At 37.1% G+C, this 19,419-nt stretch overlaps 1 protein-coding gene across 3 annotated transcripts in view; it reads left to right on the plus strand.

Annotated features, from left to right (window-relative positions):
• Positions 1 to 18,380: 18,380 nt before the first annotated feature.
• The window catches only part of PALM2AKAP2 (PALM2 and AKAP2 fusion), a 177,064-nt gene continuing 176,025 nt past the window's right edge, over positions 18,381 to 19,419 (plus strand). Inside the window, exon 1 of one of the 3 annotated variants that reach the window (XM_072404493.1) lies at positions 18,381 to 18,728. In XM_072404493.1, the coding sequence (XP_072260594.1) occupies positions 18,684 to 18,728 (45 nt within the window). In that variant the 5' untranslated portion in view covers positions 18,381 to 18,683. The remainder of the gene's footprint in view (positions 18,729 to 19,419) is intronic. The other 2 variants (XM_072404494.1, XM_072404495.1) reach the window with 2 other exon arrangements.

The following is a 19,419-nucleotide window of genomic DNA, read 5'->3' on the forward strand; positions in this document are numbered from 1 at the left end:
TTTCCTGTTTTTGCTTCCTGTTTACAACTTGCATTAAATGAAATCATATTATGGTCACTGCTAACGAGATTCTCTTTTACATGCACATTTGTTATAAGCTCTGCATTGTTAGAAAGAACTAGGTCCAGCAGAGTATCATTTCTAGTTGGGGCTTCTATACCATAAAATGATCTTGTATTAAATTCACAAATTTCCTCCCTTTGCTGTTCCTGTAGTGCCATTTTACTCCAGTCAATGTAAGGGTAGTTGAAATCTCCCAAGAATAAAACACTTCTACTTTTTGCTGCTTTTTCTATCTGTGCTAGTAGCTAATCTTCTATTTCTTCCTCAGCCCAGGGGGCCCCTATAGCAGACTCCAATAATTAATTGTGTGTCATTCAACCCCACATTCAACTCCACCCATAATGGCTCAACCCCATTGCTTATTCCATCCGCAATTTCTTCTTTAACATTCACTTTTAGATCATTTCTTACATACAGACAGACAGCACCCTTTCATTTGACTCTGTCCTTACCAAAGAGAGTATACCCAGGAATATTGACAGCCCAGCCATGCGAAGAACAAAGCCAGGATTCAGCAATACCAACTAAGTCATAATTCTCCTCACTCATTAAGGCTTCCAACTTCGATATTTTGTTTGCTAGACTTCTAGCATTGGTGAACAGGCTCTTTAAACCACTGCTGCTTTTACCATCATTGTTTGCCAAATCCTTTTGTTATTCAATACAACTAGTACTGCACAATCCAATGTTTGTTTGTAACATGGGAAGCTCCTTACATTTATCCATGACCCTCCATCATTTATCCATAACCATATACATCACAATTATACCTAATTTAGAGGTGAGATCTGTGACTGTTGCATTTTAGCTTCAGAACCTATAGTTACAAGCCTAAAAACAAGTATATCAATTATAATATGACTAAACTGACTCCATAAATATTTTGAGGCAGTGAATCAAATTATTAAAGCCAGAGCCAGAAACAGCCAGGCAGCTAGAATTCTGGAATGATACCAGCACGTGAAGCAATCATAACATTGCACCTTTTAATTCAGCTTTTTGTATAATATGGCTTGTTTCATTTATGACAAAACTAAAATACATGATTATTATACAATTTCCTATTTGTTGCAGTGGAGTTTGAATGAACTGAAAATATAGTGTTTGCTCTTTAATAAAACAGCCACATCCAGCAAAAACACTTTCCTATACCACAGAACAAATGATGATTGTATTTATTTAAATTTTATTGAAGCCTCAGTCCTCAAAGTGGTAAATTATTATTTACAGTTAGTGATTGTTTCCAGTCATTACCAAAATGAATTAAATATTTAAACAAAAATGACTGCCATCAGTACTATTACACAGAATACTACTGGATGCAATCAACAAAGACTACTTGATCAAAAAAGAAGAAAAGAGAAGAAAGCCAAGGTATTTGAAGTGCGGCAGTATATTGAATAAAAATTCAAGTGTGCATAAAGCTACAATTTCAACAAATCAAAATAGTACTGGTCTTCCCAGCTGTACAATATGAAGGGGGATAGACAGCAAATTCCTACTGAAAATATAACAATTGAACGTTCTGTGTATAAACATATAAGTTTCTTATATGTTTGTATATATAATATGCTTATATGCAGTCAATGAAAAAACGCTCTTCACCAAGTTCCCTGAGAAAGCCCAAAGAGGCGAAATGCGTCGACAACCAAAACTGTCAATGGTCCATGGGACTGAAAAGGTTGGCGACCACTCACGTAAAGGATTACTTAACGTCTTTTACTTGATGTGAACAACTTCAACAGTATCAATGAAATAGGTAAATTTTGTTTAGGTACTGGGGCATCAGGACTGCCTTTGATGTTCCAACCAAACCTAATATGTAACATACTGTCTCCACATGAAGTGGACATCATCTTTATGTATATACATTCTAGATGAACTATCTCTAGCCTTAAGGGCAACTTAAGCACTACTTTTTTCATTAATCATTTTAACACAATTGCCAAAAAAACCCTCTATTCTCCTATTTTCATTTTTTGGATATTAGAATTTGCCTTTCAATACCAATCATTACCATAACTATACTCACCCTATATATTATTTTGTCCTTTAGATCAGTGGTCGCCAACCTTCACCTCGGCATCACAGACCACTAATTTCACGCACTCTGTACCGTGCATTCGCGGGGAGCTGTGTTTTACTCAAAGGGAAAGACACTTCCCCCAAAGTGACATCATAATCCCAGAACCCGCCCACTCTCCCATTGCAGAGACACAACCTGCCCACCGCCTTGAGCCTGTCCCTTAAATATTTTTAGTATTTTTCATTTAGGTGCTCTTCTCTATACCATTTTCAGTTCTACAACATTCTATGTGAACTGGTGCTACTGTGCTACACAGCAAAAAAGGTCACACATATAGTTTTTCATAGAGAAAATGATTTCTCACTCTCTCCCATGAACTTTTGCATGCTTGCTTACTTTACTATATCTATGGAAGAGCAACATTTTCACCTTATCTGGAGATAGTTGCTTGCATTTTTAATGAGTTATATATAAAGTATTGAAGCATTTTACATTATTATCAAAACTTCTAATCAATCAATTTAGTATGCATAAAACGAAATAAAAACATACAAAAATACTACAGTGTCCCTTTAACTTCTGTTTTTTTATGTAATGTATTAATTCCCAGCATGATTCCGTATAGCGATTTGATACAAAATGAATCTAATTTGATACCTTTGATTATTTATCCCTTGAAGCAGCAGCTGAAGGGAGTTTGTATTGCTTAATTTAGGTACTTTTACCTAAACTCCAACTAGTACTTAGTTTAGATTTCTTTATTAGCAGTTTATTTCTATGCAGCTGTATTTTTAGTGGCATTGGCTCTACTTGAATTTCATTCATGCAAGTAAAGCCAACTATGCCTACTATGACTTCAATGGGTCTTAAGGCATTAGCAGTGATTACCTAATCATCTCAGATTGGTCTGATTCAGAGCTGCTGTACATCCAACACTTTTTTCATGTTTTTTTAGTACCCTCCCTAAAATCCTCTCAGTTAAATAAAGTCCAACTCCAATTATTTTTTAATACCTCCTTCTTTAAAAAAAAACAAAAAAAAAAACAGAATGTTCAAACTTAACTCACAAGCCTTGTTTCAGAGGCTGCAGCCAGTTAGGGATGTTTTTTGCCCAAGGGAGCAGGTTTTACATATGAATATATAATCTAATTTACTCAGTCGGACATTAACATGTCAAAGACCCTGTGTCTTGTTTCTTGAGATTGATTTAGCTTCATCCAAATATTTCACCCGATTACCTACTTATATTTTTTTAACAGATCAGATTTCACTGGACATTATGAACGTCTCATATTGCTCTGGACTTTGCAAAATGTAAATGAAACTTTTCTCAGTTTTTACCTCTTTATGTGCCTCTATTTGTTTATATGATTACTATGTGGTTATGCTACCAGTTGAGTTGTATTTGTTTGTGGCATGTTTCTCTTTATTATTTCAACTTTTGTTTGTTTTTAAATTTTGGAGCATTACACATTTTTTAATAGAGTATTTTAAACCTTTCCTGATTATGCTTAAAAAAAGAGTACTCACTTTCTAAGCTCCGGTGAAACACTTCTCATTTGTCTCTAGATCCTGAGTTCACTTTTCGGTTGGGTTGAAAGATGCTCAGTGTCACTTCCTGTGAACCCAGAGTGTCAAGGACATACCCCAATGGGGAAAACCATGATGGGCTTACAGGTGAATAATAAAGAGAACTTTGCTCACATCAGTCCTTGTTGCTTTTCTCTACATCACAGAATACTACCCCACAGCCACTGTAGAAAAAAGAGCACACCAGAATACCAAGTCACTAGATCAAAGACAGATCAAAAAAAAGAAATTGTGTGTATGTAAAAAAAGCTTTATTTAGAAGAATGCAGAATGCACAAGAATACTCAAAGACAGTAGTGGTTGCTGTAATGTGGGGGGTTGGCTAACTAAGAATTAGGCTTTAATACCCACGTGCCAACAGCTTACAACTAATAATTGAAATGTGAGCATTGTTTTTATCTTAGTTTGCTAACAATAGTTGTGATCTTCAGCAGGCATTCCCAGGAGTCTGGGTTGCACTTAAGGCTGCTGAACTGTCTGCTCTGACTTTGCCTTAAAAGGTAGTTGAATTTATGCAGCAAAGAATGACAACCATTTCAAGTACCCAGTCTGTTGGAAACAGATGACAGTAATCTTCCACTTGGTCTCAGGGAAATGAAGCCTGCTATCTTATTTGTATCGTCACCCTCTAAACATATGAGTAGTTTTGGTTAGTCAGAAACAGTGCTTGTAAATCAAGCCCCATGGACTGTATCTAGAGAAATATTATTTCAGTAAGCACCCTTTATAGTATTTGTTTTGGTAAAACATCAGTGGCTGACGTGCCCACAGATCTCTATATGCTTCACAAGTGTATGAGTGTTGCACAGACATTGTGAGAAGGGTTTATATTTGATATGCATTCCAGGCACGGTTACCCTGGTCATTCAAACACTGCAAACCCTCTCAAGTATTCCTTCTGCTATTGGTTTAATAATATCCCAAGCGCTGCAAACTAACATGTTTTAAGAGTTGCTGTATGATTTTATATTTTAGTAAATTAGTTTAGGAATATTATTATTTTTACATATGCTATTGCATACCTGAAGCTAAAACTGTTTTTCTAAACTACATAGCATAGAGAAGAGTTAAGAAAGAAAAATGTTTTTTTTTTTTTCATTTTGGAAACCTTTTCTCTTACTTTCATTGCATTTAGGAAAGGAAGTGATGAAAAAAAAACGTTAGGGCACAGTAAAAAAAAATGTCCAGAACTGTAGACTGAACTTTTGCCTGTACATGTAGTTTAATCTAACTGCCTTAATTTACGACCTCAAATCAACAGGTGACCTGGATCCTATGGCTACGTACAGACATCAGATGATTCTTGTCCAATAATTGCCTCAGGGCTGATGTCAGACGAGAATCTGACGTGTGTACAGCGCTCGTCGTCTGTTGTTCCAAACACTGTCCTGGCGGATCCACGGCCGACGAATGAACATAATGAAAGTAAAGGGGATAGAGTGTAGCAGCGTGCCGCTTCATCATTCTCCCCTTCCCCTCTACATACAGCAGAACGGCGTTGTATGTACAGCATTCATTTGTGCATCGTGCAGTCTTTTGTCGTTGGAAAGGATCATTCACGATTTCACAATTATTGCACGTATGTACCCAGCCTAAAACAGACCCAACAATGCTCTTACCATAAACCAATTTGATAGACCTCCTGATGATGTTGCATATAAAGACATGCAAGGTGCAGGACAATGCCACTTCTGCAGCATCAGCATACACTACACTGGGAGAGGGGCCAAATTGAAAAAGAAGATTTAATAAGGTAATTTCACCTAAAAATAGGTACCAATTTACTGATAAGCAGGATGGTTACTTGCCTGGTAAATAGGCAGAACAAATTTAGTCTGTCTTTAGCTTCTAGCTTCATCAACTGCATCTTCTTAAACCTAATGCCTATAAAATCAGTGCAAAAAATATCTCATACCAAACACTAAACAACACAAATGACTCTACTCCACTAACACTAATGTAAATTGCATATGGCTGTTTATGACACAGGTGGTCACTGGGCACCTGACTGGATTCATATACTACCAGTGAGTCCTGACATTCTGCAGCTCATTTACATGGTATGCATTACGAATAGATAGAAAGATCATTTGGCAGCTTAGATACACATTACAGGTTTTGTGAAAAACTCTTTTGAGAAATAAGTGTAGTTTAAGATAATCCACAATATTCAGGATAGAGAAATCATATTAAATGGAATTCTAAACCAGGGGGTGGATGTTTTAAAAAGTAAAATCTTTACTAGTGATGTAGTGACCATTATACCTGTAAAAGCATATTTTTTTACAATTCTGTTACTACAATCTGATAAAGAAAATAAACAGTTCTCTTGTGTTTTTGCAATTGTGGTCTATCCTGGCCTGATTCCACACATTTTTTTTATGTCTGGTTTTCAAATCAGTGTTCTGGTTTTAAAATAGAACAAAAGTATGCAACCTGGTCTTTGCTTTTCAGCATACAACCCTTCTGTAATCCCTTAACATTAATATGTCTGATGTGAATATTCTGCACAAACCTGTCTTGTCTACTGACAAAGTGCAGAGAAGAGAGGGCTAACCAAGCAAGGAGGAAAGCTGCCATTATGTTAAAACTCCAGATCATCTATAGCTTTATTTAGTTGTTAAAATAGCTATGTGTGATATTTTTCACTTAGTGTACTGAATTTTCACATCAATATCTTTAATAAAGCAAGCAATCCCTAGGAACCAATTAAAGGCACACAATGACATATAAAGGTCTTATTTGGTATATTATTTCAAGATCAAGATTTCAAGATATATTGATGGTACTAGCTTTAACAGTCCCGCTTAAAATTGGAGTCTTTCGTCGCATATCTTTTTCCTGGTATATTATTTCAATAAATTCCCTTTTCTGTTTATGTACACTATTTTTGTAACGACATATCTATAGTTTATATATTTATACATTTTCAAAAAAAGTGTAACTGTACCAGAGCATTACAGTAATAAATAGAGGCATCTACAGGCATATATAAGCTAAAACCATTTTATTTCTGAATAAAGCCATAACAATAAATGTGAGCATTGTGTCACTGTTAATATAGTGATCAAAACTGGAAACCACACTGAATGCTTCCTGATTGTCAAGGGGTCCAAAGCTAACAATGACAGCATGGTTTAGCAGCTAGCAGCTATAGGTAATGTTGTCAATTAGGTATCAAATGGATATGTGTATTAATATGTCCCTAGCATGGTGCATGGGGGGAAGGAAAATTAATGTACAGATTGCAGATGGAAAGAATTGAATCCAATAGTTAAACTGGGCTTTTCACCTTCTATTTACAGTAACTTAATCTTTAAAACTTTGTCTCTCCATATTACTAAAAAGCACATAATTTTCTTATATAATAACAAAAATAATAATAATAATGATAAAATATTTTTTTCACTTTCTTGCTAAATAATTTTTTTTTCAAGTTAGGGTACATGCTTTTTTGCCTACTTGAGAATTACATATTAGGTGCTGCTCCTTGCATGCTGTACATATGCTTGTTATGTGGTGGCCAATATGTTTCCCCATAATGTGCAGGATTATGACCACCACAGACAACACACACACATCCAGTGCTCTGGCTGAGGAATTGTTTTGGCTGCCACATATCATACGTGTATAATTAATAATTGAGGAAATGAAGCTACTGCCAGAACAATACCAGGCAATGGAAAACTTGAAAAAAATACAAGACATCACCAACCTGCATAGTGTGTGTGTAGTTTTGTTAAAGAAAGCATGCAAACTCTTTTATTATTGTTTTTTTCCGTAAAGTTTGAGTTTATTCATCAAAGTCCTGCACATTTTGTTAGCAGAGGAAAAGGAGGTTGTATCCAATGTCTGACTCATTCAGGTTAATTTGTGAATAGCAGAATCCCAGAAGGAAGGAAACCATTAATCCCTGTAAACAAAGTGCTTATTTTCTCTGACAGAAAAACAGGTAATCATGTATAAAAGACACCACCTCCTTTTATTTTAGTGTTGATCATAATAAAGAGAAAATTTTATACAAAGTGTCCAAATAATTCCTTGTAGTAAGGTAAGAAGTATATTATTTCTTTTACATAAAACTTTATATATATATATATATGAAGTGAATATATATACTTTATTATATACCCAAAACATTAACACGAGAGGGATTTATGGTCTTTTCTACTAAATATAACTGAATATAGTTAACACCTACCCTTGAAAAGTGTTACATCTATTGGTGTCCTACATCAATTTCTCTCTATCTTACTACTCTAATAAAAACAAGAAGACATAGATATTGTCAGGACAACAGGTAAAGGGAACCTGTATTGTGAAATCTATGTTTCAAGAGGGCAAATAATTAGTCATGGATATTGCCTGCAGACTCTCTGCAGTTGATCTTTTCCCCAATATTGACTTTCTATGCCATGTAACACACTGGACCTCTGTGTGAAAATGCCCGTCTTAGTAGAGGAACAGGGCTTTGATTTCTCATTATATATCTGACCCACTGATGTCTGGAGGGGTAATAATCAAGAAAAAGCAGAACAGGTAGATAAAGCAAAGATCTACCAGGTTATGGTATTTCCATTGTTTATTTTCTAAGGTTTACAGTGATTTGGTGATAGCAATCAAAATCATTCCCATTAAATGTCGCAAAAATTGTAAAGTTGTCAGTTTTTGAAGCCAGTTGTAAAACTTCTGCTTCATTTTTTTTATCTAAATTTATCAGAAGATGAAAATAAAACCTAATATTTTTTCATTAGGCTTCAATTTATTTGTATATTTATAATACAGTTACAAAGTTAAAGTGCAATGTACATTATTTAAATTTTTTTTTTCTTTTATTAATTCTCTTTTTTTTTGTAATGTTAGGATGAAATGTCTGTAGCAAGGGAAGGAATTATGCTGTCATTACAGAATATCTAGGTAAAACAAACAGATATGGGTTAGAATAACAACATGCATTTTAGACCTATGTACATGGGAGCTGCGTGCTTTTGGCTCCAGGAAAACAGAAGCTATAAATAAACTGGGGTTTGGCCTGATCCCATTTCATCCATTGGTAATAGCTATGCTTTATGTTCCCATGTGAATCCAAATTTGGTGAATGTAGGAGAAACAAAAAAACATTCCCGTCCCACTGAAACTAAATGTGGATCTTGGTGACAATTGATAAAGCATGAGAAACACTGTGCAGTTTCCATTTAGAGATAATGGAAGGGACAAGGAATTTATTGTTTCATCTATAGTTGTTACTACATGTTAAATTGTTATCTATCTTTCAGTAATATTGGAGCTGGGCTTGCAAAAGTGTACAAATGGATTTTTGGTGCAAACATTTAAGTGAAATAAATAGGGTATATATTTCTGCTGTATTGTGAAAAAGACACTCTTGAATAGAAGTTTATTTTCTATGTGTCTCCTGCTTTTAATAAAAGCTGATTTCCAGATAGATATATACAAGCACCAATGAACGCAGTTGGAAAATTAGTAAAAAAAAAAAAATAATTATTTGTATATTTAAATTCAGCTTGTGTATATACCTGCATCTCTCCGGATAGCAGCCTCTTCTCTTTACGCTAACACTTTTATTAGAAGAGGCCAGGCTTTTATGCTCCCCAACCCATGTATTAACAAGAACAATGCAACAGAAGTAGTTTGTATAGCAAGATAAGGAAAAAAATGAATTTGTTTGTTTAAAGTATGTGTAAAAATATATATTTTTCAAAAAGTCATATTTGTCCCACAAAAAATACATGTATTACCTATTTACCTTAAATAGTGTTACTGGTGAATCATGACTATAGCCAAAATGTAAAAATGCTGTAGTGTATAAGGGCTATATAGACACAGCAGCTGAAGTGGGTAAATTCTCTTGCTGCTCCAGCCCTTTATCTCTCTCTTTTCTAGAACTTCTTGACCTGCTGTTACTTTTTTATGGTCATCATGGGTATTTTTGTTTTTTAAATCAGGAAACAGTGGAATTAAAGTAGATATAAACTCCAACTGATGGTATTTAGTTTGCTGAAGCATTGTGCATCCTAAAAAATCACCAATTATAAAATACTTTTCACCTTTTTTATCCCTTGTTTAGTATTTCTATCTACAGGCACTCAAGTATGGTATTTTTAAAGGCGGGTTTTCTGATAATGACAACAAAGGACTATTTCTGTGCAATGTGTGCTGAAATGACCACTTGCAGTTTCCATCAGAAGCAGGTCTGACAGAGTGACAATGAGGGAAAAAAATTAGAAGTATGTTGGTACTCTATAACAGGAGATGCTTAAACCTTAATAACAAGTATTAAAAAGTATAAAACATGAACAGGTTAAGCCTACATCTGATGTTAGCAATACAACCAGGAATAGCATCTATTACCAAATAGACCTATACCTAAAATCTAAAGTTTAAAATGTATAATTAGCATATAATTCCATGTTAGAAGCAACAAAGTAATAATAATGCCAGCCAATCAGGAGTTTTATAGGCATATCATGCCCACTCCTGCATCTGATTATTTGATTACATTGATGCCACCAGGGTGTGGGTACCGATAACTATGGAATCATGCTTCTTCCAGTGAGATCCAGAAAAATTCTAAGAAGCACAAATCTTGTAAGATGATGCTCTTGCACTGGTGTGGTGTCTGAGACATTGGTCTCAGGATACTGATGTCATACCTTGCAATGCAAAAGAAAGGGGGTTAGGTATGTATATAATCTTTCTTTTTTGAATCGTCCCACAACTAGTGAAAACATACAATACTATATCATAAGGCCTCCTACCTTCCCATAATATACTGGCGGCACATGTCACTGTCCTTCTAAAATCAGACAAAGAGCCTCAATTATGCACCAGCTACTGCCCTATATCCTTGCTCAATTGCAACATAAAACTTTTCACAATAATCTAGTCACGCAGGTTAACACCCATATTGCTGGTATACATCCTGACCCAAGTGGGTTCCTCCTGTCACACGAATCAAGGGCCTGTAAACTACGGACCACAAATCTTCTTCAGTGCACCACCACTTAAAAAAACCTGTTTATGCTGCTTTAAACAGATGCAAAGAAAAGATTTGACCGCGTTTACTGGACATTTTTTCAGGCCACTCTGGGTCATCTCGGTCTTCCCTTCCTTTTCCTACAATGGATCCAGGTGCTGTACTCCTCACCAACAGCTCAAGTTAGAGTCAATGGAGAATTGTCCAAACCATTTTTTTTACTTTTTTATCTTATAATTTTTATCTAATAAACTTATCATGTGGGCTCCATAGATAGAACTGGGAGATCCCCTTCTGTTGTTTTGGTGGTAAGATTAATGGTAGGCTCATCTTCTAGAGCTCTGGTAAGCTACCAGGTGGTTTGGTTGAACCAGTTGTAGAGTTTAATCCTGGTGGTAGCGTTTAATGTCTTGCGAAACTCTTAAAACTAGCAGAGATTATCTTTTTTCCCCTCCTCAACAGTATTCGGAAACAGTTAGCCTTCACATGGTTTGGCAGATGTAACATTTAAAAAATTAACATTATGCCCAGACTTTTGTACCTGTTACAGGCACTGCTACGTGGGCATGGAATACCCTCTTTCGCATGGAATTTCTGAGATTTCTTTGGCATCCCAATACCCCAAGATTAGGTGCAAAAACCTTAAAGCTCCCCAAGACAAAGGGTGGCATAGCATTCCCAGATGCCATACTGTACCAACAAAGTATATACCTGGCCAGACTAATAGACTGGTGTATAAAGAAACACTCAAAATTTTGGGTGCAACTAGAAGAAGCAGTCAGGGAAACCTCTATAGAAACTTTACAATGTGCCCCACCTACTGTTACATCTGACACCCCTCACTCCACCTATTGTTAAAGGGACGACTCTGGCAGTACTTTCTAAGTATTTTCATTCTCAATCCTCCCAGGCGTATCCCTCCCCTTTTTTTCCCTTTCTTGCACATTATACGTTTCCCTCAGGAACATTGGACACATTTTTTCAGGCTTGGATAAAAAAGGGAACCTCTAAGGCTTCGCTTGATGTGAGATGTGAATTATACATAGGTTTCTACTTTGCAGACAAACTCAGATCTTCCTCCACTAAGTGTTTGGCATACCATACAGCTTACATACCTGCTTAGATCATTCCCCCATCCAAGCCAATTTGGTGAACCTCTTTTGCTCATGGAATCTTTATATATTTCCCTGGGCCCTCTAAAAGGAACACTATCCTATCCCTATCAAATTCTCCTATCTACTCAATCCTCTAAAAAACAGCATTTTGTGGCTAGTTGAATAGACCTTGGTATCACATCTCAGCCAGACTTTATGCTCCATATTGGTCACAAGGTCTCCATATGTAACAAGAATCAGGAGACAAATTTCAAAATTAATCTTTAATTTAGGTGTGAAAGCCGGTTGTGAAGTCACAAAGCACAATGACCTTTTTCCCTCGTCTTCCCTATCCCCCACTCCTATACTTCTATTACGACTCTTGGTTTTTACTTGTATGCTTTATGTTTATATCTTCTGTTATGTATGTATGATCATGAGATGTCTCAATGAAAAAATAATTTATTTATTAAAAAAAAAAAATATATATATATATTTTTTTTTTTTCAAACTATGTTTATTCATTTTTTGTAATTTTACAGAAACAGTCATAGGAACAATAACCAAAAGAAGGGTCAAGACATCATAGAGGGGATACAGAAAAGGAAGAGGGGGGGGGGAACACTCAAAATTTGCAGTGCATATAACCGTGTAAACATTAACAAAAAGTTGAAACAGCATACAGTCAGTGTAGAGGATCAATAGGGCATGAGTTATTCGTTAATCACATTTGTAGCATCAGTAATGTTCGTTATGTACCACGTGGAATATTGGAACATGGCAAGGATCGATGAGCTTTCCGAGTTCGTGAATGTATAAGTCATAAATTGGTACCATTGTTGCCAAAAACGAGTGATACATTCATCTCCTTGGAGTTGAGCGTCTAACATCCCTGTATGAAATAAGGTTTTCAGGGAAGCGATGACTTGTTCCAATGTGGGAGGAAGGGGTTGGATCCAATTGCACATAATCACTCGCCTGGCTGCCAATAAACAAATATTAATCCATCGTTGTAAATAGCGTGGTATACCGTCCTGGTTTGTGATTTCCCATGAGCCAAATAGGAACAAGGAAGGGGTATCAGGAATATGATGTCCCGTAATATTAGAGATCAGTATGGCAACCTGACGCCAAAAACTCTCAATATGTGGGCAAAACCAAAGGCGATGAGACAAAGAGGCGTTAACATAGTTACATTTGGGACATTGAAAATGCCATTGCTTGGGTTGTGGATCAGACATGGAAGGCCAGAATACCTTATAAGCCCTGTGTAGTAACATGAATTGAGATTCCCTCCATATCTCATTCACAATACTCTTCCTGACTGTAAGATAACCTTGTATGACCATATCAACAATCTCCGGGTCAGAGAAGTCTCTTTGCCATTTTTTACATTGGAGACTGATAGAGGTTTAGTAAAAGTAGGCAACAGATAGGCATGTATAGTGGAAATGTTTGGAGGGGATAATGATAAAAGCTTATCAAAGACATGGGGGCGAAAAAAGTCACTATAATTAAAAGCCATAGATTTGAGATAAGACATAGCCTGATTATAATAGTGGATGAAGTGCCCATTGAGGAATACAATATTTGTTTTGTAAATCCGTTAAGGATATCATAGACATATCTTCCTGTCCAAAAAGATCCTTAAAATGAATCAGGCCCTTTTCTGCCCATATTTTAAATGGTGCATATTCCTGTGCCTGGGGAAACATGGGATTACCACATATGGGAAGGTATGGAGATAGGCGGATCGGAAGTTTAATATATATTTTTAAATAAAAATAAAAAAGCTGCACACCAAAAACCACTATATGAACTTAATAAGATCCTAATCAAATTGTAATCACTGTCTAATTTCCTGTACTTTAGAAAAAAAAAAACCCAATGACACAAGTCTTAAATTAAAATTCTGCCTAAAGGGTAACTGCCTTATTCCAACCAATATAGGGTTGTAAAGGAGGATAAAGGGATAATCTTTGTATTACCAGTGATATTTATCTTTTTCTTTTGTGCCAGCACAGGTTCTTTCATTGTCAGCTGTGCCCACCAAGGAAATATTAATGTTGTCCGTGTTGCCATGGAAAAATAAATGTCAAAGATATCTACATAGAAGTCATGCATGCGAGCACAACACTATAGATGAAATGCTTGCACAGTGTGCATTGAATAGAAAATATTCCATAGATTTGGCTTGTCCTCCCATGGCAACAAGAAAGCTATTTAAATGAAACTGAATCCTTTAAAGGGGATTCAAAGTCACAGTCCTCACATAACGCAGAACAAAAAAGCAACAATAAAATAAAGAACAATAAAAATAATATATATATATATATATTGAAAAAATTGTGTATTTGTGAAAAAGTATTTGTTCATGCAGTCAACCTGTGTACAGCCTCCTGATGGTTTTTACCATTTTTGTCTGAACACTAGAAGGCAGCAGAGAGTTGCAAGGTCAGCTTCCTGCCTGTAAGAAAACTACATGTCCTGCGATTCTTGCATTGTGTATCATGGATGTGGGTGCATACACTTGTAGTTTCATCCCTCTACAGCACAATAGGTTGGTTACAAATGAGAAAATAATTGTAGCTATGGGCTTACAGAATGTAGCCCTCTGCAAAGCATATAGGGAATTTAGGGAAATGTATTTATATATTTTTGAAACAACAGGGAGAAGTCATGTATCATTAGGACATTGTTTTTACTTTAAAAGCAGTTTACATGGCCAGTTTCTCCAAAATTGATATTTTAACCATGTGTTGAGTCTGGTCTTTTGAGTTATGTTAGCTCATTCTTTTTCTAGGAAACCACAGTTGGAAGACCTTGCTTCAATAGTTTCTGGCTGTCTCTTTTAACATCCTCCTACAAAAAATGGAGCTTTTCCATTTCTCCAGTTCTATTCAATAATATTATAAATAAAAACCCTTGAGAAAGTGGGAGACACTTCATGACTTCTATAAATAGCCATTTGTGCTGGTGAGTGAAATAATTATTATAATGTTTATAATAATGTCTTTAATGTTGCTTACCTGCTGTTTTTTATCAGTATAGTCACTGCTGAAATGATTAAATAAAAAATAGAAATATGATGCTGTTCTCTTTCTGCAGTAATTATTATTTTAAACGCCTTGAAAAATGTAATTACATTTCTGTGACTTAGTTCCATTATTTTTTTTTTTTAACCCCTTTGCTTTAAAAACATACTGTATGCTGATAAAGGTATGTAAATTATTTCTATGATACTGTGTATGGGTAACAGCTGTGTGATAAGTGAAGCATGACAGGTTTACACGTGTAGATGCTGCAACTTCCTGAGGTATAAAAATAATCTAATTTAGATCCATTTAAGATGATACAACCAAGGGGTAAAATGAACAGATAATGTGCAGGTTCTTACTGTACTGTTCTTACTGTACTCACAGTATTTATTGTCACTAAAAATAATTGTAAAAAAGCCTTTGAGTTTACAATTTAAAGGAGCGTGGCCATATCAATAAAGCTGAACTCCATGCTGATTAAAAGACAAAACAGTTATCAATAAATTAATAAAGAATGTTATTTACATACATATATTATGTATATTTTATTTATATATAAGAATACACAGACGTATATACAGCAGGTACCTGGAATTGTTAGGTGTCCGCCTTCCCAGTCTCCTGCAGGGACATAATGCAAAAAATAAATGTGCCGAGGTTCAAGGTGCCATTTGGATAGAAGGAGTGACAAAGAGAAGGGGTCATCAGTGTGATGTTTTCACTTTTACTGTCCAGTCTCTGGCCACATACAGGCTCTTGGCCATTCACATTATTTGAAGGTTTAACTTCACTAACCTAGAACTTGTATGTGCCCAAGCAGTGCCAGCTTCCATTACAGGCTTCTTCGACAGGTGTTTAGGCCTGTTCAAAGTAATATATGTATTAATATGCCGTCAGTCTGTATGAAATATTTACCCAATTCAGCCATTTGTCAGTTTATATTTTTTAGACAACCCTGACCCAGCTTGCTTGTGGGAAAGCAATTGGGAAGTATTACATTTCCTGGCAGACTAGAATCATCTGACTTTCTCCTAGGTCTACTGCTTGTGGGCTCTGAATTTCACTTTAGCTTCGATGGAGTACTGAGATTACAGTCAGCTGTAGGTGGGAGTAATTCTTTCAAAAATTAAGCTGGGATAGGATGCCGCTATAGATTTAAACTGTAGATTTTAAAATGACACTGCTAGCACTCTTTTTTTTGCAATGAATTCTAAGGGTTGATTTATGAAACTGAATCAGACATACCCTCAAACATTCCCTTGTGGGAATATTTCAGGTCCACCTGTTTCAGTTTAACTGATTCCCATGAGAGGTTGTTTGAGAGAATCTCCGACTTCCCATTTTATAAATAGAGCCCTAAATGTCTTTTCAGCAAAAAATATGCTTTAACTTCCTGCTAGCAAGTTTCTAAAAATGTAAAAGAAGAGGCATCATATTAACATGTCCTTGCATTTTTGCCTTTGATCTTTACCTCCTCAAGAGCTGCACTAAGGGCCTATGCACATTTATGCATTGTGGTAATATGCGTTACAACAGCACATGGAAGCATACAACTCGAGTGGTGGTATGACATGATGCCATTAATTCTGAACAGCACCCCAAAGAACCTTTTCCAGTGCACTTAGCTGCAACACACTATAGTGTGTGGCATTGTGTAGGACCACTAAATTTTTGGACCACTAAATTTACAGACTCCGGACTGAGCATGCGCGGGGAGCTATGTGTCCATCTGGGAAAAATCCTCCAGAGTGACGTCATGATTCCAGAACCTGTCAACCCTCCCATTGCAGGAGTGGGTGGATTGTGTCAAGAGACAACCCGCCAACCGCCCTGAGACTGTGATGCATACGGGAGACATGGTGCGCAGCTCTGGCCAGTGTGCCCCCCCAGGCAAGGTCTTTCCTCTGATCCCGCTGGGGGGTGCACCAGCCAGAGCCGTGGACCACCAAAATTGGAGGACCACCGGTGGTCTGCAGACCACCGGTTGGGGGCTGCTGTATTAAAGGATCTTCAGCAACTTTCAAACTTTCTGGAACGTCGGATGCTTTGTCCCCTGCAGAACCCTCTGGTCACTTAGTACTTGGTTACTATACTACCTCTTTTTTTAGGGATTTCTCATGTAAACATTGCCAATGAATATTCAAAATGGCATTTTATTTAATAATACATTGTCCTGGCAAATTTAAGACATGGTAAAAACATGTCAAGCTTTATATTTAGTGGGTTACTCCTTTATTGGCGGAGGGTGTCCTATATAAATTTTCACACTTTAGACTAGAACTGGGGTGCCCTGTAGACATATGTTCCCTTATACTATATGCAGCATGACTGCAGACTCGGGTGGTCTGTAAATACATACTCCTTCCTACTATATGCAGCACAACTGCAAATCCAGGTGCTTTTATACACACGTTATATTATATATACTACATATTATATGCAGCATCCCTGCAAACTGGGATGCCCTGTAGACAATGCTCCCAAATGCTATATGTAGCATACCTGCAGGCAAGGGTGTCTTTTAGGCACATGCTCTCTTATACTATATGCAACAAGATTGCAGACTGTGGTGCTTTGTAGACATATAGTATGAGACTCCACCTCATACTATATGTAGCATGCCTGCAGACTGGGGTGCCCTTTATACACATACCCCCTCATACTATGTGCCACATGTCTGGAGACTGGGGTGCCATGTATACACATATCCCCTCATACTATATGCAGCATATCTGCAGACTGGAGTGCAATGTAAACCCATACCTCCTCATACTATATACCACATGACTGCAGACTGGGGTGCCCTGTATACACATACCCCCGCATACTATATGCAGCATATCTGCAGACTGGAGTGCCATGTATACACATACCCCTCTTATTATATGCAGCATGCCTGCAGACTGGGGTGCCCTGTATACACATACCTCCCTCATGCTATATGCCACATGCCTGCAGACTGGGGTCCAATGTATACAGTTACTCTCTCATATTATATGCCACATGCCTGCAGACTGGGGTGCCATGTATACACATACCCCTCATACTATATGCCGGGTGCCATGTATACACAAACCCCTCATACTATATGCCACATGCCTGCAGACTAGGGTGCCATGTATACACAAACCCCTCATACTATATGCCACATGCCTGCAGACTAGGGTGCCATGTATACACATACCCCCACATACTATATGCAGCATATCTGCCAAAGCAAACTTTATGCTGTACTAAGATTTTACCCAGCCAGTGTTAGGCTGCCATCCATGCCACAGATGACATCATAATACATCAATAACATGTGTATTCAGGTGGCATTACTCCATTTTCATCATAGACGATGCCAAAGAAAGCACATTTTATTGAGATGAGAAAATCTGGAAAGCTCCTTCCCCTGCATATCAATCATAAAGTGCCAGTGTTGTTTAAATGACATGGTATAAATACCAATATGAAAGAATACACACTGCCTGGCTACATCCAGCTTAGTCACTGGAGAGTTGTGCTCCTTCACCAGGAAGACATGTTGAACCATCTGTATGAGTGTTGTGCTGGTGATGGCAGTGCCCCATGGTGACTTGACACCACATAGGAGGAGCATTGTAGCTAGGAAGGAATGAAGTGGTGCAGTCAATGACTCGGCTGGGCTGCCTGAGGAGGGCATAGACATGGTTTGTGTGACAGAAGCTGCAGAGAAATGCTGCTAAGGCACAGATGGGAAGCAGGCAGGCACTGGTCCAGTGTGTGGAATGTCTGACACTCACTGAGGAGCCTCACAAGTGACTTTCTGCAGCTTTCCAGCACATTGCTTGGACTAAGTATCCCCTGCACCACTGACATCTCTATTCTACAAGCTTTATTCACACTGAATCAGGATGGCGGAGGCAGAGTTACACAAGGAACGCCTGCAAGCTATAGCAGTAAGTTCATTGTCTTTTACTGTCTCTTTTGTCCTTTAAAACGGGTGTGTGTATATTTATGTGTGTATTTTTATATGTGTGTGTGTAAATTGTGTGTGTGTGTGTGTGTGAGCTCAGGGCAGGCTGAGCATTCCAACATAGTAACGGTTGCTGAATGGAGGCAGCACTGCTCATAGCAGCCTGCACTGACTGCTTATTGGAGTACTGTCTGCTGCAAACACATATTCTTCTATCGTAAGTGGTGTGGATGCGGAATTTAAATGAATCCAAACCCATATCAGTGAAGCTTTAGTTATTGTCATTTCAATAATCTCTAATCTATTTTGAAGTGTTAAAAAAGGAAAAAATGCTTCATTGGATGCCTGGACCCCTGCTGCATGTTTTAGTTGGATCCGTCAGCCACTACATTACCATTGTGTCTTGCAGTAATGCGGATTAAACCACTGGGTGCACAGGGGGACCGGGCATCTGACATTAGAAGTGAATATTCTTCAGCCAAGATTGACAATCTGGGTGTGGAGATAAGTAGGAATTTATTTTTTAGAAGGATCACTTTATTTTACTTTTTATGCTAGGGAAATGTTCAATTTAATTAGAATTTTATTGAATTATAACTGTGTGATATTGCCACGAAGGACTTCCCATGATAGATTGATAACTATAAACCATTTATACTCCATTGTTATCCTGG

This window comes from Pyxicephalus adspersus, chromosome 3 (genome assembly GCF_032062135.1).
Source record: "Pyxicephalus adspersus chromosome 3, UCB_Pads_2.0, whole genome shotgun sequence".
Lineage (NCBI taxonomy): Eukaryota > Metazoa > Chordata > Amphibia > Anura > Pyxicephalidae > Pyxicephalus > Pyxicephalus adspersus.